The 26654-nt window shown below is 37.6% G+C and overlaps 1 protein-coding gene across 22 annotated transcripts in view; it reads left to right on the plus strand.

The window, feature by feature from the left end:
• The window catches only part of Gpbp1 (GC-rich promoter binding protein 1), a 77674-nt gene that overhangs the window by 29055 nt on the left and 21965 nt on the right, over positions 1–26654 (plus strand). For 7 of the 22 annotated variants that reach the window (XM_006981664.4, XM_042261563.2, XM_076551899.1 and 4 more), the window contains 5 exons: positions 13817–13940; positions 14070–14293; positions 18458–18524; positions 19486–19545; positions 26432–26616. In XM_006981664.4, coding sequence (XP_006981726.1) covers positions 13817–13940; positions 14070–14293; positions 18458–18524; positions 19486–19545; positions 26432–26616 — 660 coding nt within the window. Of the gene's footprint in view, positions 1–13816; positions 13941–14069; positions 14294–18457; positions 18525–19485; positions 19546–23491; positions 23578–26431; positions 26617–26654 lie in introns of all 22 variants that reach the window. The other 15 variants (XM_006981666.4, XM_076551903.1, XM_076551904.1 and 12 more) reach the window with 5 other exon arrangements.

A 26654-nucleotide genomic window follows, 5' to 3' on the forward strand; every position in this document is an offset into this window, starting at 1 on the left:
GACAGAGACCAGATATACTTCATGTAGTAAATATACTCATAGTGGAGATGAAATTTTATTATTATTAAATTATTAAATTATTAATTTGTTTTCTGCTGTCCTTGATATTTAAAGTTATTTTAACAACTAACTTATTCTAAGATTCCCTCTTTTAAGTCTCACTAAGAAAGAAAGAATAAAATAAACAATTTCAAATTAATCTTAAGTATTCTAGCTTATAGAGATGATAACCAGAAACAACCCATCTGACTTAATAGCTATGTTCTACTTTGTTTCTTCTGCAGTGTAGAGAAATCCAATGAGTCTTGATCATCTGAGCCTTTACCGTCGTGAGGTAGCCATCTAGTACTTTTAGGTGTACAGGTAGTTTTTATAAAAGTTTATTAAACATAGCTCTCATGAGTATGATTTTAGTTTGGAAATTTGTTCCTTTAAAATGGGTTGAGTCTACTTCCCTAGGCAATAGAATTTAGTTTGAAGGTGAATCTTAGTGGTCATTGAAGCTTACTGTCTTGTGTAGGTTTTTTGGGAAGGTTAACTTGCTCACTTATTTTTATATAGTTAATTCATGTGAAACCAGACTTTATTCTATGTTCTATGTTCTTGGCATACAATTCCTTTTGGAATTAGAGAAAATGATTAAAAATTCCATTTTGTAGATTGTAAGACTATAACAAAAAGACTTGAAATTGTTAGGAAAGGAGACTATCACTAGATCTGTGAAGATTTATTTATTTTTAAAATTTTAATTTCTTTCTTTTTCTTTTTCTTTTGAGACAGGGTTTATTTGTGTAGTTTTGGCTTCCCTAGAACTGGCTCTGTAGACCATACTGGCCTTGAATTTACAGAAATCCATCTGCCTGCCTATCTCTTGAGTGCTGGGATTAAAGTTGTGGGCCACCACCAACTGGCAAAGTTTTCATTTATTTTATGTGTGTGTGCACATGCACACACACATTTATGTTCATTGGTGTTTTGCATGCATGTATATCTGTATGAAGGTGTCAGAAACCCTGAACTGGAGTTACCAGGTGTGAACTGCCATGGGGTACTGGAAATTGAACCTAGGTTCTCTAGAAGAGGAGCCAATGCTCTTAACTGTTGATTTATCTCCATCTCTCCAGCCCCCCCAATTTTCTTTCTTTTTTTTCCTTCTGGCAAATTTTCATTTCTTAAGCCAAGGTCTCATGTATTTTTTTATACTCCTGTTTACTTTCCAAGTGCTGGGATTACAGGTGTGTTCTGTCACATTCAACCCAGATGAATTTGTGTTACTGTTTTCCTTCTTGTTTCCCATGCATAGTTACTACAGTCTGTGCCAGCTCTTCTCAGACCCCTAGTTGCTCTACCCTGTCTAGTTTATAGGCAGCCTCTCCCATGCCCAAAGACCAACTTTGGAGTCTATATGCATTTCTATTTCCTTTCATCATTTTGTGTAAAGGAACATAAGGCTTATTTTGTTTGTAAAAGAGTCTTATGACTACCAAAAGAGTATTTGGAAAGTGAAACTGCCCTAACAAAAGTTTCTAAGTTTATCATTATTTAAGCATTAATAACCCAGGGTAAGGGCTGAGGACTGTTAAAGTACAGTAAACTTAGTGCTTTTCTAGATTCAGTATATATATAGACCATCATGATGATAGATAGATTCTGATTCTGTTTGAGTTGAGTGTAAGTTACTCTCCATCCCAAGCTAGGCCTAACCTGTCAGGCAAACACTAAACACTGATACTGAGCTGGCGCTTTTTACTATTTATTTATTTGTTTATTTTTTTTTTAAAGATAGATAGGGTCTTATGTAGTCCAGATTGACCTTTGAATCTCTGTGTGGTGGAATATGACCTTTGAACTTTTGAACCTGATTCTTCCAACTCTAAAGTTCTGGGATTACAGGTGTGTGACACTGCACCTTGCTTTTTATTTGGGACAGAACCTCACCAAGTTGCCCAGGCTAGCTTCAAACATTCCCTGTAGTTCAACCAGCTCTCTAGTAGCTGAGCTTACAGGCTCTTGACACGCAAGTTAGCTCCATATTTTCTAACCAAACATGTTACTTCTTGAGTAGTCATCAATTTGAGTAATCATCAGTCTAAATTCTTAAGATTTGAGTTTTTTATTTTTATTTTTTTTGGTCTTCCCCTAAAGCAGTGGTTCTCAGCCTTCCTAAAGAAGGACCCTTTAATACAGTTCCTCATGTCGTGGTAACTCCCAGCCATAAAATTATTTTCATTGCTACTTCATAACTGTAATTGTGTTCCTGTTATGAATTGCATTGTAAATATTTTTTGGAGATAGAGGTTTGACAAAGGGGTTGAGATCCATAGGTTGAGAACCAGTGCCCTAAAGAGACAGCTACAAGCTTATGCTTTTTGTGATGTGAGATATAGACATATATATATATATACACACATATATACATATACACATACACATACACACACATAAAATAGTACAGTAATTTATTATTAATATTATTATTTTTGGAGACAGGATCTCTGTAGCTCTGGCTGTTTTGAGACTCACTGTGTAATCCAGGCTGGCCTTGGCGTCGAACTCACAGAGATCTGCCTGCCTCTATCTGTGCCCGCCATTCCTGCCTATAGTGAGTTCTTTCTTTTCTTTTTCTTTTTTTAAAATTATAACCTCTCAGCTTATTTTTTCATCTTAAAAATCATGTCTTAGATTTCTGTTTGTAACTGCTTGTTCTCTGCTGGGACTTGTGTATCATGTATGTCTCTGCTTTTTTTTTTTGGTTTTTTTCGAGACAGGGTTTCTCTGTGTAGCTTTGCGCCTTTCCTGGAGCTCACTTGGTAGCCCAGGCTGGCCTCGAACTCACAAAGATCCGCCTGCCTCTGCCTCCCAAGCGCCATCACGCCCGGCATGTCTCTGCTTTTAATGTTGTCTTAAGTAAATGGAACAAACATGACTTACCATGGTGTTCTTTTTTTTTAGTTTTTTTAAGAAGGGATTTCTCTGTAACAGTCCTGGCTGTCCTGGAACTCTCTTTGTAGACCAGGCTGTCCTTGAACTCACTGAGAGCCGCCTGCCTCTGCCTCCCAAGTGCTGGGATTAAAGGCCTGGCTTACCATTCTTTCCTTCAGTATAATGATAGTTCTCAGTTTTAGTTCAGAATGATGTACAGTTAGATGAATTAAGGATGATAATGTTATAACTGTCCTTACATGCCTTTCTGAGACATGTAGTGTTTTAGCCCCATCATGTGGTCAGAATACAAACTACATGCATCTGGTTATGCCTGTGCCTTAGGACAGTTGACACAGCATTTTTGCATGTGTGTAGATCTAATGAAATAAGTTTCATTTGTGTTTGTGCACCAGTGCATAACTTTTGTGGTTCTTTAAACCAATGCTTTAAATTTTTTTTTCTGAATTAATCCATTAAAAGTTATTTTATATGTGTATTTAGTCTTCATGTAAGTTTGTGTACCATGTGCATGCATGGTGTCCACAGAGTCAAGAAGAGGGTGTCTAATCCCCTGTAACTAGAGTTACAGATGATTGTGAGCTACTATGTGGGTCTTCTGAAAGAGCAGCAGGTACTCTTAACCACCAACCCCCCCCCCCCCCCCCCCCCCCCCCCCCCCCCGTTTTCGATCTTGCACATGTGGAGGTCAGAGGCCAACTTTTGAATTTGTTTTCTCTTACCATGCGGGGTCCGAGGGCCCACTGAGATTTTCAATATTGGCAACAAGCACCTTCACTTACCTCTCGCTGATCTGGATATGGCCCACAGTAAGAGTAACATTTTGGGTAAGGTGTAGTGACACATGCTTTTAATTTTTGCACTTAGGAAGTAGAGGCAGGTGTGAATCTCTGAGTTTGAGGTCAGTGTGGACTACATGCCACAAGTTGTGCTCCTGGCCAGCTTGAGTATATAGTGAGACTGTCTCAAACAGTAACAACAAAACCAAACCATTTTGACCTGGTCAGATAAGATGACTCGAGGTAAAAGGCTTGCCATGGGACTTAGGAGAACCTGAGTTTCATCCCTGAACTCACATTAAAAAAAAAGAAATGTTAGTCTGTGCCTTTAATCCCAGCTATGGGGCTAGTGAGACAAGTCCCAGTTTGGATCCCTGGGTCCCACTGAGTTAGCCCAGCCTAATTGGTGAGTTCCAGGTCATCGAGAGACCCTGTCTCATTCTACTCCTTTAATGTATAAGAGGTAAGTAATCCCTTTGCACAGGCTACTGTAGCTTTCGTAGTACTAAGTGTTAGAAAAAAGAAGATCCCAAGAGTGCAGTGTTAAATAAAGGGTGGATAAGCTAGAGTTGTAATTGGGTTTTGACCTTTTGCCTAATATGCACAGGCCCTAGGTTCAATCTCCAGCCTTGTAAGAATAAAGCAAGAAAGGGGGGCAAAAAGGCATGTTGGTTGTAGAAAATTAAAACAAAACAATAAAAAATTATGATGAAATTCTACTAGAGGTGAATACCACATTTGTATTTTAATATTCTTCTGTGGCTGTCAAGAGTATCATTACCACTTTGAGATTTTATTTATTTTAATTAAATACAAGATCTCTCTATCTCCCAGACTGGCTTCAAATTTACCTTGTAGCCCAGCTTGGTTTGCATCTGAGGCTGGCTTCCAATTTACAGTCTTCTGTTTTCATTTCCCAGTGTGGTCTATTACACTGAGTCCACCTGTCATTTGTTCTTTCATGGCAGTGGTTATCTAGTAAGACTATTTAAAAGCAATATAAGCAGTAAAAGCTCACATTGAAAATACAGTCTAATGCATCTTTTGTAGGATAAGCAGATCCGAAAATCAGTCAGACTGGTAGAGTTCATTGAAGTATCTTTGTGGGACATAAGTACTATGTAGACTTTTTTTGGTGTGTTTATATAAATTGTTTTATTGTTTTTGAAGACATATTGGCTGAGGAGATGACCTTACTTTCTTCTGGCCTTCTTCTTTCCACCTCCTGTGTCCTGGGACTGTAAACACGCTTTACTGTATCCAATTTGGGCATGCTAGGGATCACATGATGATGGTGATAGGCAAGTACTCTACCAACTGAGTTATACCCCCAGTTCCTAGTTCTAGGAATTACGAATTTTTCCTTCCACATTTCTTCCATGAGCTATTCATCTTTTAAGAGTAGTGTTCAGTCTCCAGGAATTTGCGTTTTTTAAGTTGGTTTTATTAATTTCTAGTTTTAGTCTTTTATGGTCAGCTAGAATGTAATCAGTTATTTTGATTTTTCTTGTATTTTGTTAAGACTTGTTTTGTGTCCTACAATATGGTCTGTTTTAGAGAACAGTCTTGCTTGGGCTGCTGAAATGATTGTATTTTTCAGTGTTTAGGTATTCTGTAGAGTCTTTTTTTTTTTTTTTTTTGGTTTTTCAAGACAGGGTTTCTCTGTGTTCCTTTGTGCCTTTCCTGGATCTCGCTCTGTAGACCAGGCTGGCCTCAACTCAGATCCACCTGCCTCTGCCTCCCAAGTGCTGTGATTAAAGGCGTGCGCCACCACCGCCTGGCTAGAGTCCCTTTTATAAATAGGGAAACAGATTAGGAGACGAGAAATAATTTTTTCTAAAGTCTTAGAGCTCCATAAGTTCCTGTAGATACTTTAAGATTTGCCCCCCCCCCCTTTTTTTTTTCCTTTTGCCCAGGGATTGTGGTGCCATGCCTTTAATCCCAGTACTAGGAGGCAGATACTGGTGGATCTTGAGTTCAAGGTCAGCCTGTTATACAGAACGAATTCCAGGACAGCCAATTCTACACAGAGACCTGTCTCTACAAACAGAACAACAAGAAAAAACCCCAAAAGATTTGTCTTTTTGCTGGGGTGGTTCTGGAGCTTGAAACGATGATCTTATGCATGCTAAGAAAGTACTGCGGGCTTGCAACGGCCGCCCGGACGAGGGGACGCAACAGAGGCAGGTCGGAGCTGCTGCTGTCGCCATGACCCGCGGTAACCAGCGAGAGCTCGCCTGCCAGAAGAACATGAAGAAGCAGAGCGACTCGAGATGATGGGCTTTCTGCTGCCGCCCGCAAGCAGAGGACTCGGAGATCATGCAGCAGAAGCAGAAAAAGGCAGACAAGAAGGAGGAACCCAAGTAGCTTTGTGGCTTCGTGTCCAACCCTCTTGCCCTGCGCCTGTGTGCCTGGAGCCAGTCCTGCCATGCTCGAGTTTCCTCCTGTACTGCTCCCAGGCCCCAGCACCGATGGCATTCCCTTGGCCCTGAGTCGGCAGCGGGTTCCTTTTGCGCTTCCTTCCCCTCAGGTAGCTTCTCTCCCCCTGGGTCGCTTCTGGGGGTGAGGGGGTTACCTCTTCCCAGTGTTTTTTATTCCCCTGGGGCACACCCCAAAGTATTAAAAGTAGCTTTGTTAAAAAAAAGTACTCTGTCAGAAATTGACACCCCCAGCTCCGTTTGAGTGTTCTGAAACATATTATACAAAGGGTTTTAATGAAATTTGTAAGCTTACAAACACCTACACAGTAGTATCCTAAACATTTTGCCTCCATTTGGAAATGGAACATTACCTATACAGTCAGCATGTCCTTACTATTTACTTCTTCACAGTCCATTTCCCATCTTGTCTTAGACATTGGGTTTTTGTTTCCGTGACCCATTTGTTTATACTCTTTGTTACTTTTCTTAGTATGGATTGGTGAAATATATACAGAGGCATATATAGTCTTGTGTGTTATATTTAGTGTTTTGGGTTTTTTGAGACAGGGTTTCTCTGTGTAGTTTTGGTACCTGTCCTGGAACTCACTTTGTAGACCAGGCTGGCCTCGAACTCACAGAGATCCGCCTGGCTCTACCTCCCGAGTGCTGGGATTAAAGGCTCGCACCACCACAGCCCAGCCATTTTTAGTGTTTTTAAAGTCAAATTACTTTTTTATTGTTACATGTATTTCCCTAAATAAATTATAGTATCTTAGTACTATTTTAAATAGTTTTTTTAAAATTATGGCTTTGGTAATATTATATCTCATGTTAGTTTCCAAATTACTATCCTTGATTAATCCATACTTTGTTGTGGGTGTTGCTTTTTTTTTTCTTTCTTTTTTTCACACACACACACACACACACACACACACACACACACACACACACACACACATATATATATTTTATTTTACAATACCATTCAGTTCTACATATCAGCCACGGGTTCCCCTATTCTCCCCCCTCCCACCCCCTCCCACCCCCTCCCCTTACCCCCAGCCTACCCTCCATTCCCACCTCCTCCAGGACAAGTCCTCCCCCGAGGACTGCGATCAACCTGGTAGACTCAGTCCAGGGAGGTCCAGTCCCTTCCTCCCAGACTGAGCCAAGTGTCCCTGCATAAGCTCCAGGTTTCAAACAGCCAACTCATGCAATGAGCACAGGACTTGGTCCCACTGCCTAGTTGCCTCCCAAACTGATCAAGCCAATCAACTGTCTCACCTATTTAGAGGGCCTGATCCAGCTGGGGGCCCCTCAGCCTTTGGTTCATAGTTCATGTGTTTCCATTCGCTTGGCAATTTTTTTTTCAATAATTAAGTAAAACCGAAATTTATTATAAGCCACAGTCGTCCTAGGGACCTCCATGCTATATATATAGCCTCTATGGTTCTATGGGTTGTGGTCTGATTGTTCTTTATTTTATATCTAGAATCCACCTATGAGTGAGTACATACCATAACTGTCTTTCTGGGTTTGGGTTACCTCACTCAGGATGATTTTTTCTAGTTCCATCCATTTGCCTTCAAATTTCATGCTTTCATTGTTTTTCTCTGCTGAGTAGTACTCCATTGTGTATATGTACCACATTTTTTTCATCCATTCTTCCGTTGATGGGCATCTAGGTTGTTTCCAGGTTCTGGCTATTACAAATAGTGCTGCTATGAACATAGCTGAGCATGTATCTTTATGGTATAAATCAGCATTCCTTGGGTATATGCCCAAGAGTGGGATGGCTGGGTCTTGAGGTAGTTCGATTCCTAATTTTCTGAGAAACCGCCATACTGATTTCTACAGTGGTTGTACAAGTTTACATTCCCACCAACAGTGGAGGAGTGTTCCCTTTGCTCCACATCCTCTCCAGCATTGGTTGTCATTGGTGTTTTTGATCGTAGCCATTCTAGCAGGTGTAAGGTGGTATCTCAGAGTCGTTTTGATTTGCATTTCTCTGATGATTAAGGATGTTGAGCATTTCTTTAAATGTCTTTCAGCCATTTGTAGTTCTTGTTTTGTAAATTCTCTGTTTAGCTCTTTAGCCCATTTTTAATTGGACTGTTCAGTACTTTGATGTCTAGTTTCTTGTTCTTTATATATTGTGGAGATCAATCCTCTGTCAGATGTGGGGTTGGTGAAGATCTTTTCCCATTCTGTTGGCTGTCTTTTTGTCTTATTGACTGTGTCTTTTGCCTCGAGAGGTCCCATTTATTAATTGTTGTGCTCAGGGTCTGTGCTGTTGGATGTCAATATGTAAAAGATTACAAATAGATCCATATCTGTCACCATGCACAAAACTCAAGTCCAAGTGGATCAAAGACCTAAACATAAATCCAGTTACACTAAACTTAATAGGAAGCACTCTTGAATGCATTGGCACTGGAGATCATTTCCTAAATAAAACACATTTTATCTATTGATGGCCATTTAAATTGTTTGCAGCCTTGTCTTTTTTCTTTTCTTTTGGATATGGCTTTGATACTTAATTTAGTCTGTCTTAAAACTTCCAATTCTCCTGCCTCAGTTTCTCTGTTGCTAGCAGTAAAGGTGTACATTACCACAACTGGTTTGTTTACAGTTTATTCGTTCCTATTTTGAATAATGCTATCTGAAACAGTGTATGAATTTGTAAAGATATTTGAAAAGTCATATAGCTCCCTATGTAATGTGTATTGCTGCTGTGTTCTATCTGTCATCTATCTAAGAAGGTATCTACTGTACCCCGGGCTGGCCTTAAACTTGGTGTGTAGCTGATGATGACTTTGCAAATTCTGAGATCAGAGGTGTGCACTGCCACTCATGGTTTTTTTTTTTTTCTTGTTTTTTTGTTGTTGTTTTTGTTTTGGCTTTGTTGTTTTTGAAGACAGGGTCTCTCTACATAGCCCTGCCTGTCCTGTAACTCACTCTGTAGATCAGACTGGCCTCAAGCTCACAGAGATTCACCTACCTCTGTCTCCTAAGTGCTGGAACTAAAGGTGTGCACCACCATACTTGGCCTTTTAAGTTAAACAACAACAACAACAACAACAACAACAAAAACCCAAACCTGCCCAACTGGCTGGGCAGTGGTGGTACTTGCCTTTAGTTCCAACACCTGGGAGATTAGGTAGAGGACAGCTAGGACTACACAAAGAAACCCTGTCTGGGACCTCCCCTCCCCTGCCCCCCCCAAAACCAAACCAAAACAAAAAACCCAAAACCAACACTGCTAAACGATTCCTACTAGTAAAATAAAGAAGGGTAGCAGTGGGAAGTTTTTTTTTTTTTTAAAGAAACAAAAATAATTTTTAGAACCCTACAATGTATATGTATACATATGCACAAATATACAGCCAAATTAACATTTTTCATTCCTGCTGTACTTTGCTACCTCTATTTGAATTCCCTTTCAGTGTTTTTTAAGTTCAAAAGGTGTTTTTCATTGTCTGGTAATTTAGATGTATTAGTTATTCTCTATTTTTGTTATTTTTGAATGGCTTCACCCTTTTTTGGGGGAGGGGTGGAAGCATGGTGCTAGTGATAAAAACTAAGGTGTTAGTAGGTGCTAGGTAATGCATTTAGCAAAGACAGTCCTTAGTTCTCGCCTTCTTACTTTATCCTCCCATTAGAACTCTAAAAAGATTGTGTGTGTCCATGTCAGTCCATCCATCTCTGTGTGTGTGCACATGAGTGCAGGTGCTGACAGACCAGAAGCATTGGATCCCTTGGAGCTTGCACAATAGGCATTAATCAAATTCATGTCTTTTGGAATAGCAGCTTATGCTCTTAACCACTGAGCTAGCTTGCAGCCTTTTAATTTTTTCACGTTTGCATACAAAGTGTCATTATTTTTAATGAAATTTTTTTTTCTGATTATAGGCTTAGATCACTTAGAAATAGGAATGTGATGGTAGAGATATGGTTTGGATGTGTCTAATTTAAGAGTGCTCAGTGGGTGGATAAAAGCACTTGTCGTGCAAAGCTTCAGTTTAATCCTTGAACTATCATGAAAGTGGAAGGAGAGAACCTTGCCTTAGGAGAAATTGTGCAGGGGGTGGGTAGAGGGGGCAATAATAATGAATAAAAATGAAAAACAGAACAAAACAAAACCCACACTGAGAGACATCAGTGTGTTATCAGTAGAGAATGCAGACCAGAAGTGAGATCTGAAATGGTAAAAGAATCTCTGGACTATTCAGGTTGTTAGATGTGAAGTATGAATGAATGCGTATAGAATCACACAGCGAAAGAGGAAGACGTGAGAGTTGTCCGCTCCTTTTTATGTATAGCAGAAAACCCACGTCCAGAAAAAACCAGAGGAAGACCCTTTCTCACCTGTTTGAATAATTGAGATAGGGTCTTTGAATCCCTGGCTCTTTTCCCCCTCTCAAGTACTGGTATTGCAAATGTGATACTCCACTTTAAAACAACACCTTTTTGGGGTGTGGGGGGAGACAGGGTTTGTCTGTGTAGCACTGGCTGTCCTGGAACTAACTCTGTAGACCAGGCTGGCCTTGAACTCACAGAGATCCACCTGCCTTTGCCTCCCGAGTGCTGGGATTACAGGCGTGTGCCACCACTGCCCGGTTAAGACAAGCATTTTCAAAAGGAGGAGACTTTTGCTAGTATTGAATATCATAGAAAGGACAATAAAGATTAATAGAGGGTCATAGTTCAGCATACACAATCAATTTGGTTTGACAAAGGCATTGTGAGTTGATTAACTATGGAGTCAGGACAAATATCAAATTGGCATTTGTAGTGTGTTAAAAAGTGTGAGAGAAGCAGGCGAATCTCTTGAGTTTGAGGCCAGCCTGGTTTACACAGAGAATGCCTATTTTTGAGAGGTGGAGAGGGAGAGAAAGAGAAAGAAAATTGGGGGCAGGAGAGCAAAAAAAAAAAGGGGGGGGTGGGTAGGGTAACAGAAGAAACAGCAAGTTGTTTGGACAAGGAAAATCCCATTGAAGTGGCTGAGATTGGCGTTTACTACTATGTTGGGCATGAAGGTTCCAGAGATTGGAGGGTCCTATTGATTACCGCCCCCTCCCCTCAAGACAGGTATTATTTTCATGACTACAGCGTTATTTTAATAACTAAAATTCATTAATTGCTTAATTGTGTATTTAAGATTGAGAAACAAAATTGAATTATGTATATTAATGCCTATAATTTGGTTTTATTTTCTGCCTAAAATGCTAGCAATTTTTCTAAGCCCCCCCCCTTTTTATGTTCAGATATGTGTGATCACAGAATAATAACTGATGGTAACAATTTGTTTTTAGAGTCTTAGTGAATATTGAAGCTACACAAAAAGTCATGATAATGTTGATTTGGGGATACCAAATAATAGAAAAAAATTTTCTCTGAAAGCAAGTAGGTAGAGGGTAATGTTATTTTAAATTCTTTCAGGTTTTGGGGTTGAGGATTTAGCTCAGTGGTAGAGCGCTTGCTAGGCTCTGGGTTCGGTCCTCAGCTCTGGAAAAAAAAATTCAGGGTTTTAGTTCTATAATATTTACATATGAGTCCATGTACTCTTCAAATTTGGAATATATGAATGTTTATTTGTATTTTCTTACACACTAGTAATTAGAAATTGGCCATGTACCTTTCCAAACTAGTTTGCTATGCTAAAGCATTGTTAAATTGGGTGGAGCCTGTTACCACCTAACTTCATTGTGTTTGCAAGTAACTTTAGTCTGTAAAGAGTGTTGCTGTTAAGTCAACTTTTTTAAAGTTGCTGTAAAAGATGGTTTGTATTGTATACCTATTTTCAGATTAGCACTTTCACTTTATGATAAAGCATCATCACATTCCAAACCTTGTCCGTAACCAGTAAATTACTGGGTTCTTTTGTCACTTTGAGTATTTAACCCAGTTCTTTAATGGAAGTAGGAATTTAGAAGTAAGAACAGTAAAAGAAGAGAGGAGAGAGAGGGGGCCTTGTCAGAATTTTCCAGTTCCCTTCTTATTACCTGATGTCAAGCAAATTTGGTTGGTCATGCAGTTAATACCTCCACTCTCTAAACTAATAGCTATTTACTGATAGATTAGTCTCTTGTTTGCATTAGTTGTAAAAATATTTGATTGTGTTACTTGAATATGGCAACTGGCCAAATCGTCATAATTTTGTAGGCATGTCTTATCTGTGTGTACTCTTTGTATCACTGAATTTTGTCTTTTTTAGTTTCACTTGATATACAAAAATACTATTCTGTTCTTGCCGTTTTTGTTTGTTTGTTTGTTTTGCATTTTTCTCTGTTCTCTCCTTTATTGTGGTTTATGGTTTGTGGGAGTCATTCTCTCATGGCAGCAGGAGTTGGAGACAGGCTGATAATATTCCATGGACAGACAGGAAGCAGAGAGTGAACAGAGAATAAAGTAGAGTGGGTTGTGCCTCCTTCCCTCTTCCAGCAAGGCTTACCTCCCTAAGGTTCCATAGCCTTCCAAACAGTGCCACCAACTGGTGATTTAAGTGCTCAAACACATTCACGCTCAACATTCCATTCTGAATTCGGCACAGGCCCATAGCTATCTCATGATGCAAAATACATTTGTTTCACTTTCCAGAGTTCCCATAGTCTTTCACAGTCCTAACACTATTCAGAAATCCACTGTCTCTTCTGAAGTTCAAGGTAATCGCCCTTAAAATAAACAAGTTTCATACTTCAGTATATAATAGCACAGAGTAAACATTGCCATTTTAAGAGAGTGGAAATCAGACCAAAGCTAGTCCCAAACCATAAGGGCAGTCCTGGAACTCTCTTCAGCATCTGGGACTTAGGACACATGAGGACTCTAAAGGACTAGGTATTTCTAGTCTATTTCTAAGAATACCTTTGCTTACTTTTCCATGTTAGGATATCATTATTTTGTGTTGTTTCCTATAGCTTATTGTGCCTCCCAGCTCATGGATTTTCCGTCTTCTTTTTAAGGAGGCCCTTTTTCTTAAGGCCAGCCTGGTCAGCTAGGCTTCTAGGCCCATTAAGGGTACACACTGAGACCTTGTCTCAAGAGAAAGAAAGAACCTTCCCCCTTCCTTTTCTGATGACACACAAATCACTTTACTAAATAAAATTTTTTGTAATTGTTGAGAATTTTGATTGTGATTATATCATTCACATATATACATTAAGTAACCATTATAAATAACTTGTACTTAGTAGTCTTAATTTTTGAAATAGTTACTCTGTATTATTTTCCTCTTTTTTTCTTTTTGTATTTAACTACTTAACTTTATGAAAAGTCTAGGGAACTTAAAAATGTTTCACACTTGACAATTTTTCTTGTAGAAAAAAAAGAATGAAAATGTCTACATCAAATAGAGTGTAGTACAGAATTTTATATGTTAAAAATGCATCACATTTTTACTTGTTTATCTTGGGGTATATTATTGCTACTATTGCTATTACTATTGGAAAGCAGTAGTGTAGTAAGGAGGTGTAGTTCTTGAAGTCTTTCAGAAAAGTATGCCTTTTTTGGTAAAGCAGAAGGAAAGAGAATAACAATATGATTAATTTTATACATATTCAATAGCTTGGAAATAACTGCATGTATTCTTAACCATTTAAACTAGAAATAAGTTGATGTGCTACTGGTTTAAAGTTAAATTTAGGCTTAATAAATGTATTTAATTTATTTCAGTCATCATTGAATTTTGAGAAGCATTCTGAAAATTTTTCATGGACAGAAAATCGTTATGATGTGAGTCGTCGACGACACAACTCTTCAGATGGCTTTGATTCTGGTATTGGACGTCCTAACGGAGGTAAAATTTGCTAAGGAATGATAGAATTCATAATTTTTTTCATAATCTTTTTAGGATGTTTTGATTGCTATTCAGTCATTAAGTATAACTATCTTTGAATTTATATTACTTTACTGTTATCAAATAAAGGTAATTTTGGGAGGAAAGAAAAAAATGGATGGCGTACGCATGGCAGAAATGGTACAGAAAACATAAATCATCGAGGGGGATACCATGGTGGAAATTCCCGTTCTCGTAGCAGTCTTTTCCATTCTGGAAAAAGCCAAGGACTACATGAAAACAGCATCCCTGACAATGACACTGGGAGGAAAGAAGACAAGAGAGAACGCAGACAGTTTGAGGCTGAGGACTTTGTAAGTTTCTATAATTTTCATACAAATGATGTTTCTGCAAGTGCCATTTCAGTATCAAGGCACTCGTAGGTTTTTGTCGTTGTTCATTTTATATCAGCACAGGTAATTTTCTGTAGGGTCATTCTAACAGGTGTTTGTTCAGTTGTGGGTGTTTTGTATTGAGTCAGGGTTTCATGCTTCAGCTCAGGCTGAGTTGAACTCAAGCATGAGTCACTATGCCAAGTTCTATCTACTTTATTTTAAACTTCATATTTTATAAGGAATCACGCATTTTTTTATTACCTCTTAATTTTGTGTGTGTGTGCTTGTATGTATGTTAGTTCAGGCCACAGTATGTTTGTGGAGGTCAAGGTTAACTTGGCTTTTTGTTTTATTAAGACTGGGTCTCACTATGTAGTCCTGGACTTTGTGGAACTTGCCTTGTAGACCAGGCTGCCAGTTCCAGAGGATTAAAAGAGGGCAAGACTCATCCTGAGTGTGGGCTTGGGGGCCAAATGGAATAAAAGGAATTACCTCCTTTTTTTGTTTCCTGCTCCCATGATTTGAATTTTTCTGTTGCACAGTGACTTTCCCTAGTGAACTGAGCTTTCTGAAACCATGCACTAAAATAAATACTTCCCTCCTTTCTGTTAATTTTCTAGGGTATTTAGTCATACCCACTAATAAAATCAAAAAGATAAATACAATACCTTTACTGTGAAATTAATGAAAGTGTATAGTGTGGTAAACATTGTTCTTAGTACTAATGTTTTGAGATAGGGTCTTGCCATGTAGCTCTTGCTGCCCTAGAACTCACAGTGTAGACCAGACTGGCCTTGAGCACACAGTACCTGTCTCTACCTTCCAAGTGCTGAGATAGAAAGCATGAGCCACCTCACACAAGCCTCCAGAGGATAACATCAGGGATTTGGTTCTCTTCTTACAATGTGTGTACTTTGGGTTTGACAGCAGGCACCTTAACCTCCTGAGCCATCTCCCCTGGCCACTCTAAATGGAATTTTTTGGTCACTAACTCTGCTTTAAAATGGTTTCTTTCTTTCTCCCTTCTGACTCCTTCCAGAACCTTTTGGCATATTTATGTTGTTTTCATTCCTTATGAAAATTGAATACTTCCCCTTAGAACTAGAAGCCTCATGAGTTTAGTGGTTTATTTACAAGTACCTCATAATCTATCATTTTTGTACACATGCACGCACGCACGCACGCACGCACGCACGCAAGCAAGCACTCATGCACGCGGGGTCTTGAAAATGTATTTTGCTAATTGATCAATTGAGTTTTACTATTGCTGCCCAGGCTTGTCTGGAACTGATGGACTTATGTGATCCTCTTGGGTAAATGAAAGCAGAGTTTTCATCTTTTCTTGTTCCTTAATCTCAGTTTGTCTTCTTTGAATACCGTGCTTCTTAAGTTACAGAAAAATGACCCAGTAAACAGTTTTACTTTGGGTTTTGTTGTGTTTTTTGTTTTGAGTTAAGATCTTTTGTAGCCTAGGTTGGTCCCAGACTTACTCTGTGGCTGAGGATAGTCTTCTGATGTTTTTTTCTTCACTTTCCAAGTGCTGGGTTTACATAGGTGTACACTGTTGTGCTTGGCTCTGATTAATTTCTGATCATTTAAAATTCATATGTTGTGTAAGTAGAGAACCAGCACTTTTTTTTTTATTACTGTTTCTTGGTATATATTTGAGTGGTTGTATTAGTCTGTTGCTGTTGATGGCATGCAGAATATATAGATTAATTTGACAGGCAGAATCTGTGTTCTCATGGAGCTGTTCCTAGTGGGAAGACTCAGCATCAAATGAGAAAATAACTTGTAAACTGCAGAGAATTTGAAGATGAAGTGACTGAGTAGTAGATACTTTGGTGAGGGAAGTCGAGAGGCTTCTTTTGACCAAAAGGAACAAGTCTTGTCGCACTAAGAAATTGGGAGTGTGTGTAGCTCAGAGCTAGGATGTGGGCTGCTTTGTTAGTATAAGACAAAACCTGGGAGGAAGAAAGGATAAGTTTTAGTGTAAAAGATTTGAGTTTCTAAACTGTTCCAGTGGAAGATTAGTGAGAAACCAGTGACGCTTCGTTTGGGAGCTTTGATATCCAAAGGTAAGGTATTCGGGTATCTTTTGCCTTATTTCAGGTAGCTCTAGGGAAAGGATTTGACAGATTGGACTTAGGGCAGGAGACTGGTTACGGGAAATGAAGAGTAAATGATTTGTTTTAGGTATTATCAAGTAACATTGGACATTTCTGTACCTTACCATTTGAATGGTCTGTTTTTTCCACTAGATAATCACCAGATAATTTAACTTACATCATCAAACTGGGGATAATAGTGCATTAAATAATGTAGTGAATTAAACACACAGTAAGCACATTGTAAGCTCTTTTAAAAATAATGTTTTTTATTTGTAGGATTATAACAAAATTATATCATTTTCCTTTTTTCATCCTCCCATGTAAATTGCATTTTCTTTTTCACATACATGGCCTTTTTGTTATGAATGCATGAGGGGGGCAGGGAGGGAGGAGGGTTCCTAAATACATAAATACATCCTGTTCAATCTGCATGTTACAGTACATTTTATCCATTATTAAATGGTCAGCCCTGAACGTATACATAGTAAGCTCTTAATAAAGACTAATGGTTGCCTGAAGTGATGGCAGAGATGGACTGATCTCTGAGTTTGAGGCCAGACAGGGATACAAAGTGAGATTCTGTTTCACCCCTCCCCCCAAAAGCCTACCCCATTCTAATTGCTGCTTTCTTATTGTCCCTTACCTCCAGACCTAAGGTAGTGGTAATCAGTTATTGTAACTTTTTAGACCTGGAGTATAGACATAGTTTATAGCTAATGTATATATAAATGCATATGTATATAAATTATATATGCAAATAAACTGTACAGTTTATAGTATATTTAATACTATCATAATTAAGAAAAGGATATATAGCCACCAAATAAACTTAGTTTTATTTAGTTCTTTTCTGTGAGGAAATTACTTAATACAGGTAAACATATATGTTCTTATGGGGCTTTATAGTAATGTTAGTTCCATGCTAATAATAATTAATTTCTGTACATAAAGTATTTGTACTTAGATTCATTTTATTCATTATAAGTATTAAATGTCTTCCTTAAAGAAAGCAGGCTATGTTGCCAGGTAATATGAAAAGTAACCTGGTATACTGTGAAGTTACTCTAAAGAAACTGTTAAGTCTTAGGATTCTAGAGTCTAAACATCTACCAAGATTAGCTTTAGAGTGCCATTAATGCTCATATCTCTTTTGAATAATCCTAAGCACCCTTTGAAATAAATTTCACACTTTGCTTTGGGAATGTCTGTGTTGGTTTCTGTTTCTCTTGAGACCGGGCTTATCTATGCAAGTTGCAGAAACAGTTGACTAGCATTCAGTTCTATTTAGTTCTTTCTGTTGTTTCTTTGAGAAGGCTCTCATGTAGTCCAGTCTGTCCTCAGTAACTCATTATGTACTTGGGGTGGCGTTCTGAATTCTCTTGCCTCATCCTCCCAAGTGCTGAGAATGAGTGTGTTAACAGAAACACTCCATTGATACACAACATAATAGAATTGGTCAAGAGTGTAATTTTCATCTCTTTGGTTATAACTGTGTACTGCAGAAAGCATTATACTTCGGACTGGGGTTTTCCATTTGCTGCTGTCTCGCTCTGCTTTGAACTACTTAACAAAAGCCATTGTTTCCTATCCTTTCTAAGTAGCAGCTACTATAGGGGCCAGTAGACACCTTGGCTCTGTGGGGTTTTTGTCTTTTGGTGGGTAGTGTTATCATTGAACTCAGGGCCTGGCATGTGTGAGACCAGCACTTTGCCATTATGCTACATTTCCACCCTGTATCTATGTTCTCTACTTTAATCCAGATGTCTTCAGATAGTTAGATGAAGGTCAAGATTCTCTTTGTCTCCAATTGAGACAGTAAGAGAATATTGTGAGAATAAACAGTAGACATTTTGATGGTTAGCAGAGGAAATTGAAAGCAAAGTTTATGGAGAATTAGTATTATAACTAAGAGCTGACCGGACCATGTTCCTCAGTTATAAAAGATGTGTAACCATGTGATTGTTTTAAAGGACCTTTGCTATGTGAAACACTTACGTGCCTTGTTACATTTTTAAATTTAATTTTCTTTCAGCCATCTTTAAATCCTGAATATGAGAGAGAACCAAATCAGAATAAATCTTTAGCTGCGGGTGTATGGGGTAAGTAATGTTTTACCTATTTTTTTGAGGGACAGAATATATTGTATTTGTAGGTTGCCTTTTTAAAAAGTATAAAATAGGGTACTCTTTAATCACTGCATTTGATTTGCTAAGATACTGAAGTAATACCTTTAAAAGAAAGGAATTTGGGTGTAAATTTTATTTGAAATACTTAATTTACACATGCTAGTGACATTAAGTATTTGATCGTTTTTGAGAATGATTCCAGGTTAATGCAGTTTTGAGAGCAGTCTTGATAATCTCAAATTCAATATATAGTTTATATTTTTAGTTTTTTATCATTGAAATTTGTCTAACTGGGAAAATAAGTACTTGTAGTCATTGTAACATGAAATAACTCTTTATGTATGAAAATGGTTGTGTGTAGACTATTAAACTAATTGTATAGATTTTCCTTTGATTAGTCTATATTTGAAATTTGATTTTTAAGCTTACTGAGTTTCTGGTAAATAACTCCCTTTAAAACTGCTGAGTTGAATTTGATAAGATCTTACAGAAGAAACTGCACTCATAGTACAAATTAGAAAGCTTTTAAAAGATTTAAGTGAAGTTTAAAATAATGGAAAATTTATAAGATTTCTGAAAAATAAACTTGATACCAAATTAAAAGTGTTATCCATTTTAAAACTTGTACACATGTTCATTTGTAATTTTTTTAATTGAAAACCAACATCCTACTAAAACAAAAGGATTGTGGCTTATGGTAGCTTGCTAGTCCTAATAATAATGGCATTATTTTAAACTTTGCCACTTCCTGTGCTGGTCTTAATTGTATTTATGGGGGTGAAACTGGGGAATTATTTTGTTTTCTTTTGATCTCCCTTTTTATTTAATGGCTTTTGAGGGTGGGGGAGGGGGTGGTCAGACATTTTTGTTAGAACCATGTGAATGGCATTGTTTTTTCTGTATTGCAAATTAGTATTTCTACCACTCTCCCCAGGCCTACACGCCCAGACACACACATACCCAACCAAAAAAATCTCCCAAGCTCCTCTCTTAGGTATGTTTCCTTATTATTCAGTTTTTCTGGGAACAACTGATTGCATAAGAATATAGAATCTCCTGAAAAGTGTTAAATAGAATCTCTAAGAAATTAGGAATAATTTGGATTCTAGTGTAATGAAAGTACATTTTAAAAGTCAAGAATGTCAGCATTTGTCATACAAACTATAAGATACTAATGTGGTATGGTCCTTGGTTGACTTAATCTTAGAAATGATTTAAAGACAAAGACAGTTATGAAAACTAGACTAAAATGTATTAGTATAAAGATTTTGGTTCTGCTGTTTTCAGAGGTGATTTAAGGATTTTGAATACTAGTTGAAAAGATATTTAAATGGGAGGTAAACAATTTGTTTAGGTAAACTAAGATGTGTTTGCATTAAAAACAAAACAAAAGGTTAATTGTGGAATGGTTAATTGTTAAATTCGAGTACTTCCCATAGAAATACAATGAAACTGTTCATTGTATCATACTTCACTATTCCTTTCTCATTTTACCCCCTGGGTTCCCAAGTATGCTTTTCCTCATAGCAACACTTAGAATAGCTATCTATGTTCCTGAGGAAGATGAGAGGATTTTAGCAAAGACTTCAGTAGAACTTTTCTAGTGATACTTCCAGGTAAGCAAAAATTTACTAACAAAAATTTAGTATGTATAAAAAGAAAAATAGTTTATTTCCCAGACTGTTGACTTTGTCAATCATACATGGGCCTATTCATAACATAATACTCCAATTTAAAAAAATGGCTTGAGGGAAATTAATTAAGCCATTTAAAATAAAGTCATTACCTAAGTTTATTTTTACTTAGGATTTAGCTGGCTTTATTGGTAACACCTTCCAACCTTTATATATCTAGGACTTCAATACTATTTTTGTCTTAACCAGGATCACAGCTATTTGGTACAAAAGATTAATGACTATTAAGAAATCTCTGTGTTTTTTTTTTTTTTTTTTTTTTTTTTTGGTTTTTTGAGACAGGGTTTCTCTGTGTAGCTTTGCGCCTTTCCTGGAACTCACTTGGTAGCCCAGGCTGGCCTCGAACTCACAAAGATCCGCCTGGCTCTGCCTCCCGAGTGCTGGGATTAAAGGCGTGCGCCACCACCGCCCGGCGAAATCTCTGTGTTTTTAATAACATAATGCTAAAATAGCAATTCAAGATACTTGGCAGTGAGTAACTGAGAATTTTAAAATAATTGTTATTTTTTTTTTTTTTTTAATTTGGAGGTTGAGGAACAAAGAGAAGGAAAGATGAGTGTTTATGTATGTGTAAGAAATCAAGGCCACAGTGGCTATCGATAGTCTTGGAAATTTTCAGAAGTACTAATAGACTATGCTATATGGATACCACCAAGGTTATTGTAACAGTCAGTGCTTAAGATATAAAGTTATTCAAGAATAATGTTTTAATTACTGTAATTTTCTGGTCAGCATTTATATTTGTCTGTATTTGATGATATGATAACCTGGTTTTTGCTCATAGCTGATATAGTGCCTTTTAGTATAAGGTACATTATTAAGATATTTTTGTTTACCTTCTAAACCAAAGCATGTTAGTGACCAGTCCCCCACTCAACCTCCTCCCCCAATTTTTTTGTTAGCTACAGAATTGTAACTTAGCTAGCTTGAACCATACAGGTTGAGAAATGAAATTATACTAAATGAAGTATAATGTATTGAAAGCCAGTAAAGTCTTTGAGAAACTAGATTAAGAATTTTTTTGGTGGATTGTTTTGCTTGAGTATTGAAATACATTCCTTTACTATCTGTCTTGTGTAAAAACAGTAAAAAAAGTTACCATCATAAGGGGAAGGCAGCCCCTTTTTAAGACTGAGTAGGATAAATTAATGGAGTATGAGTAGACAGTTTGAGGAAAATAAATCTTTAGTCAGGAACATGACTTGCTTAGGTGGGTGTGGTGGTGCACACTTATAATTCCTAATACTCAGGAAACACAGATAGAAAGAAGGATTAAAATTTTAAAAGGAGAGACATTGCGGTTGCTTATCATAGGAGTTGTTTATATTTGCAAAGCCCTTCCCTCCCACCTCCCCCATCCACCTTGAGGCAGGGTCTTAATGAGCTTGAATTCTGACCTTCCTGCCTGTATTTGCCATTACATATGGCTTGGTAAAGTATCTTTAAACCTGTTCTGTATATGAATAAAGCAGGAGACCTCATAAAAGAAAGGCACTGTGTCTGTTGATACTAATGTAAAATTAACAGTGGTAACTTGATTAAAGCATCTGTAGATCAAAACACATTTGTTAAATAACATTCAAACAGCAAAATACAGTGTCTGTTTTTTTAGAAATAATTTTTAGCAGATTGTTTTTCTCTGTAAAAATAAGTGTTCACGATAGGAAATTGGGTAACTGAAAACTATAATGAAAAACAGAAAAGAAGATTGAATCAGTGAATTGAAGTGTTGAAGCTCTGTATTCAGGTTGTCCTCAAATGTTCAATCTTCCAATTTTAGCTACCTGAATACTTTTTATTATTTGTAGCAATATTCTAATTTTTCTCAAAAGCCAGTTTTCACGCTACCAGAGACCTTGATTTAAGAAATTGAAGAGCTAATTCTTGAATTGGTAGGTAGAAGGGAGGGCACCCATGACAAGACAACAATAAAAGGCACTTAGTGTAAGATAAGTTATTTAGGGAGCTAGGAGGAAATACTATGAAAAGTGAAAACACTTACCTTTAGAGTGCTTGAATGGAGTTCATTAACAGTTGACAAAGATCTAAGATAGTATGTGAATCTAAAACTTACATACTCACGAAGATGTGTAAGAATTGAGAAATACTCTAAAGAGACAAATAATAAAACAGTGTAATGTAAGTTAAGTGTACAAAGTAGTTTCCCCGTCACTACTTCTTTACTTACAGGTCATTATTGCAGTAAGAGCACCCCTCTCTCTGTGGGACTATCTGACACAGGGTCTTACTTTGTAGCCCAGGTTTGGACCAAACTTGGCTACCAAGGCCAGAAGAGAATGTTGGGTTTCTTGCTTTGCCATTATTTGTTAATTATTATTTAAACATTATTTGTTGGAGATGGGTTATCTCCCTGAACCTGGCAGTCAGTAAGAACTTGTGGTCCTCCTATCTCTGCTCCCCACAATCATGGAATTTCAGGAACACGTGGGGCCACACCAGCTTTCATGTGGGTGTTCAGGGTTTGAACTTTGGTCTTTATGATCGCACAGTGAGCACTCTGACCCCTGAGCCATCTCTCCAATCCCTAAGAAAACTTCCATAAAAAATCGCATTTATTTATTTTGTGGTTGCGTGTTTACAAATGGCAGTGGCATGTGTGTAGGGATCAGAGGACAACTTGTGGAAGTCACTTCTCTTTTAAACATGTGGATCCTTGGGGATTGAGCTCAGTTTGTCAGGTGTGGTGACAAGTGTCCTTTCCTGCTGAGCCATCTCACTGGCCTCAAAATTTTCTTAACTGAGCAACTTCTGTATAGTTTATTCAGAATAGCTTTATAGGATATAGATGTCTTTACATGTTTCTCTTATTTTTTCTTTTTTCTTCTCTTACATGTTATTGTTAAGTTCTAGGAAAAGTGTACTTTTTTGAGTTGTTACTGTGTTGAAAATAGCATATGCCTTTTCTGTGTATTTTGTATAAGTTAAATATCAAAAATTCCTAATTATGAGAGAAGTCTGCATCTTAATAAGTGAAAGACCAACTTCTATAAAGTTGTATAATAAATAAGGTTAGAGCTACTTGGAAGTTAGTATTAGAGTTTGATAATCATGTACAAAAATCCCATTTTTCTGCATCATGATACTTTAAATGCTTAGAGCATAACACAGTATTTGATTCTCTTCCTTCTAATTCCCTATCATCTTTCATCTGGTACTTTTGTGATCTTACTTTTGCTGCTTATTCTTCTGAGAGTGATTTCTTAGGCTTCACCTTTCTCCTTTTAGGGCATTCCATCATTCTTTACACTGAGGACCTCATTGAAGAAACAGCCAGACTCTTTCTTGCTTCAAGGAATCCAATTTTAGGAAAGGTGAAATTTGTAGTCAGAATCAACTTGAGGCTCAAAGAAACAAACAACTTATCAATCTACTTTCTGTCTTCTCTGCCTCATCCTGTTCTTATTCCACACCCCCTTTTCCAGTTAGGGGTCTGAGTATGTAATGCAGGCTGATGTGGACCTTCTCAAATCCTGGGTTTTCAGGCACGCACCACCAAACATATCTTGTTTCTACTTTTAAAAATCAGTGATTAATATATTAAATTGTATTTCTTCATATGTCTTCAGCTTGTGTCAAACCCATTTTCTTGGTGTTTAAACACATAGACTAGGTTGTGAATTATATAATTTTGCTTGGAAAAATTCTTTTCTTCTGCCATATCTTGGTATTTTCATTTTACGTCATTGCTTCCGAGAGTCTGTAGGGCAGATTTAATCATTCTCAGCTATTGTATTTCTCTGTGCATATTCTAAACTGAAACTCTCCCTTCACGTCTCCATCTAGCAGTGTGTATAGGAGTGTATCAGTCCTCTGCTGACAACTCCCACACAGTCGATCTGTCTTCCTTCCCCATTACAGGAACTTTTTTCTTTTTGTTTTTCGAGACAGGGTTTCTCTGTGACAGTCCTAGCTGCCCTGAACTCGCTCTGTAGACCAGGCTGGCCTGGAACCCACAGAGATCTGCCTGTGTCTGCCTCCCAAGTGTTGGGATTAAAGGTGTGCGCCACCACTGCCCAGCCCATTACAGTAACTTAACATAGAAGAATCTATGAGGGAAGGAAGATGAACTTAGTTGCCTAGCCATATTGAAGTCATTAGTCATATTTAATTGTGGTATACTGTTTCAAAGCCTGATGTCTGCGATGATACCTTTAAAATTACCTTTTGTATTTTGTAAACATCAGTTATGCCTCACATTCCTTGCTGTTATTTAAAGGCTAAGATAATTGTCTTATATTTAATTTTAACACCCTCCATCCCCTTTTGTAAATCTGAATCCTAACCACTGGACTATCGGGGATTCTCCTCCCCCTGTTGTGAGATGAGATCATACTATGTTCCTGTAGACGTGTTTTTTTTTTTTTTTTTTCCCTTTTCTCTCCCCGAGATAGGGTTTCTCTGTGTAGCTTTGGAGCCTTTCTTGGAACTCACTCTATAGCCCAGGCTGGCCTCAAACTCACAGAGATCTGCTTGCCTCTGCCTCCCGAGTGCTGGGATTAAAGGCGTGCACCACCACCACCACCACCACCACCCAGCCATGAAGACATTTTTGGTCCTCTTAGGCACAAGTAATCTCTTATCTCCTTTTTTTAAGTGCTAGACAGCATAGGTGCTATCATGACCGTCTTCAAAGAATCTTTTTGTTAGGAGGAATCGAGCAGGTCTCAGTTTTAGCACAGGCCGGCCTCAGACTCACTATCCTCCTGCCTTGGCTGCCATATCCTTGGGTTTTTATTAATTTTTATTATATTTTCATTAAAAACCACTAACAGTAGAGTGGTGTCCTTCATTGTTCTCTAGTTGAGATCTTCACCCCTATTTTTGGTTTCCTTGACTTCATTGTATAATAAAATCTTCAGTAAAATTATACATTGGTGACATACTTTGTTCTTGTGTGCTTGAAATTTCTTTCTTTTTTTTTTTTTATTTTAAAGCTATTAGGCCTTTTAGATACCAATATATAGGATATTTTCCCTAGTAATTCAACATGTATTTAATTTTTGGTATGGTAACCCTGTTTTCATTTTGTTCTAAGTTCTCATTCTTTATCTGTCAGCATGGCAGTAGATGATAAATATGTTTTATCTTTTGGAGAGTTTGAAGTACTCATAGTGTCGGGTCCATGCACCCCCCCCCCTTCCCCCCGTAGTTTTGGTACCTGTCCTGGATCTTGCTCTGTAGACCAGGCTGGCCTGGAACTCACAGAGATCTGCCTGGCTCTGCCTCTTAAGTGCTGGGCTTAAAGGCGTCCTCCACCCGGCTCATAGTTTTAAGATGATCCAGTAGGAAGTTGGTAGTTTGGAGCCAGGGTACCAGCACAAGCATCTACCCATCTTCCCAGTTAATAAAGTATGCCATTTATATCCTGAGCTAATTTAAATTTAGAATTTTTCAGAGATTTTGATCTGAGTTAGCTATTGTAAAATTTCTAATTATGAAACTGATACTTTCAGAACTTTTTGTAAGGGATGAAGGATATACTTCTTTGTGACAATGATAGGTATGTGTAATAACTGTTTGATTATACATACAACCTGATTAAATTCCGGGGAAAATGTTGCATATTCCCAGCAAGTACAGTAATCTTAAAAAGTCTTCATTTAGCAGTTATTCCCAGTACTGACTTCAGAACACTGACTTTACATGATGCCTAAAGTTACATTAATATGGACTGTAAATATTTGAATAAATTGACATTATGAGATAATTTTTATTTTTATCTAATAGTTGGATCTAATAGACATTTAGAAGTATTGGGATTGTGGGTCCTCACTCATTGATTATTAATTTGTTAGTATATTGAAAGGATTGAAAAAAGATAGGAAATTTTGACTTTTTAATACTGGCTTAAGGGGAAACTAGAACTGTCACATTAAAATGAAAATTTTTTAGGTTTTTTTTTTTAAATAAGTGAAGAATGTAAAGATATTAATTCTTGTTTTCCAATTACATCTTAGCCTGCGTTCTTCTGTATTAGTAGGCATTGCCCAAACTCTTATGTTTCATAAGGTTATGCTTAAGCTGGAATTTGACATTACTCACTTAGATTATTTTGCCCCAAACCAGCTGGTATTATTTTTTATAATGCAGTTAAGGTTTTGATGGAATCATTGACTCTAAAATTTGAAATTGTGTATAACACATACTTGTGCTTTATTTATGCAGAATATCCCCCGAATCCTAAATCTAGAGCTCCAAGAATGCTGGTCATTAAGAAAGGTAATACAAAAGACTTACAGCTATCTGGATTCCCAGTAGCAGGAAACCTTCCGTCACAGCCAGTTAAGAATGGAACTGGTCCGAGTGTTTATAAAGGCTTAGTCCCCAAACCTGCTGTTCCACCTACAAAAGTAAGTCCTGCGCTTAAGCCAAGTTTGGTATGGATAGA

Source organism: Peromyscus maniculatus, chromosome 15 (genome assembly GCF_049852395.1).
Source record: "Peromyscus maniculatus bairdii isolate BWxNUB_F1_BW_parent chromosome 15, HU_Pman_BW_mat_3.1, whole genome shotgun sequence".
Classification (NCBI taxonomy): Eukaryota; Metazoa; Chordata; class Mammalia; order Rodentia; family Cricetidae; genus Peromyscus; species Peromyscus maniculatus.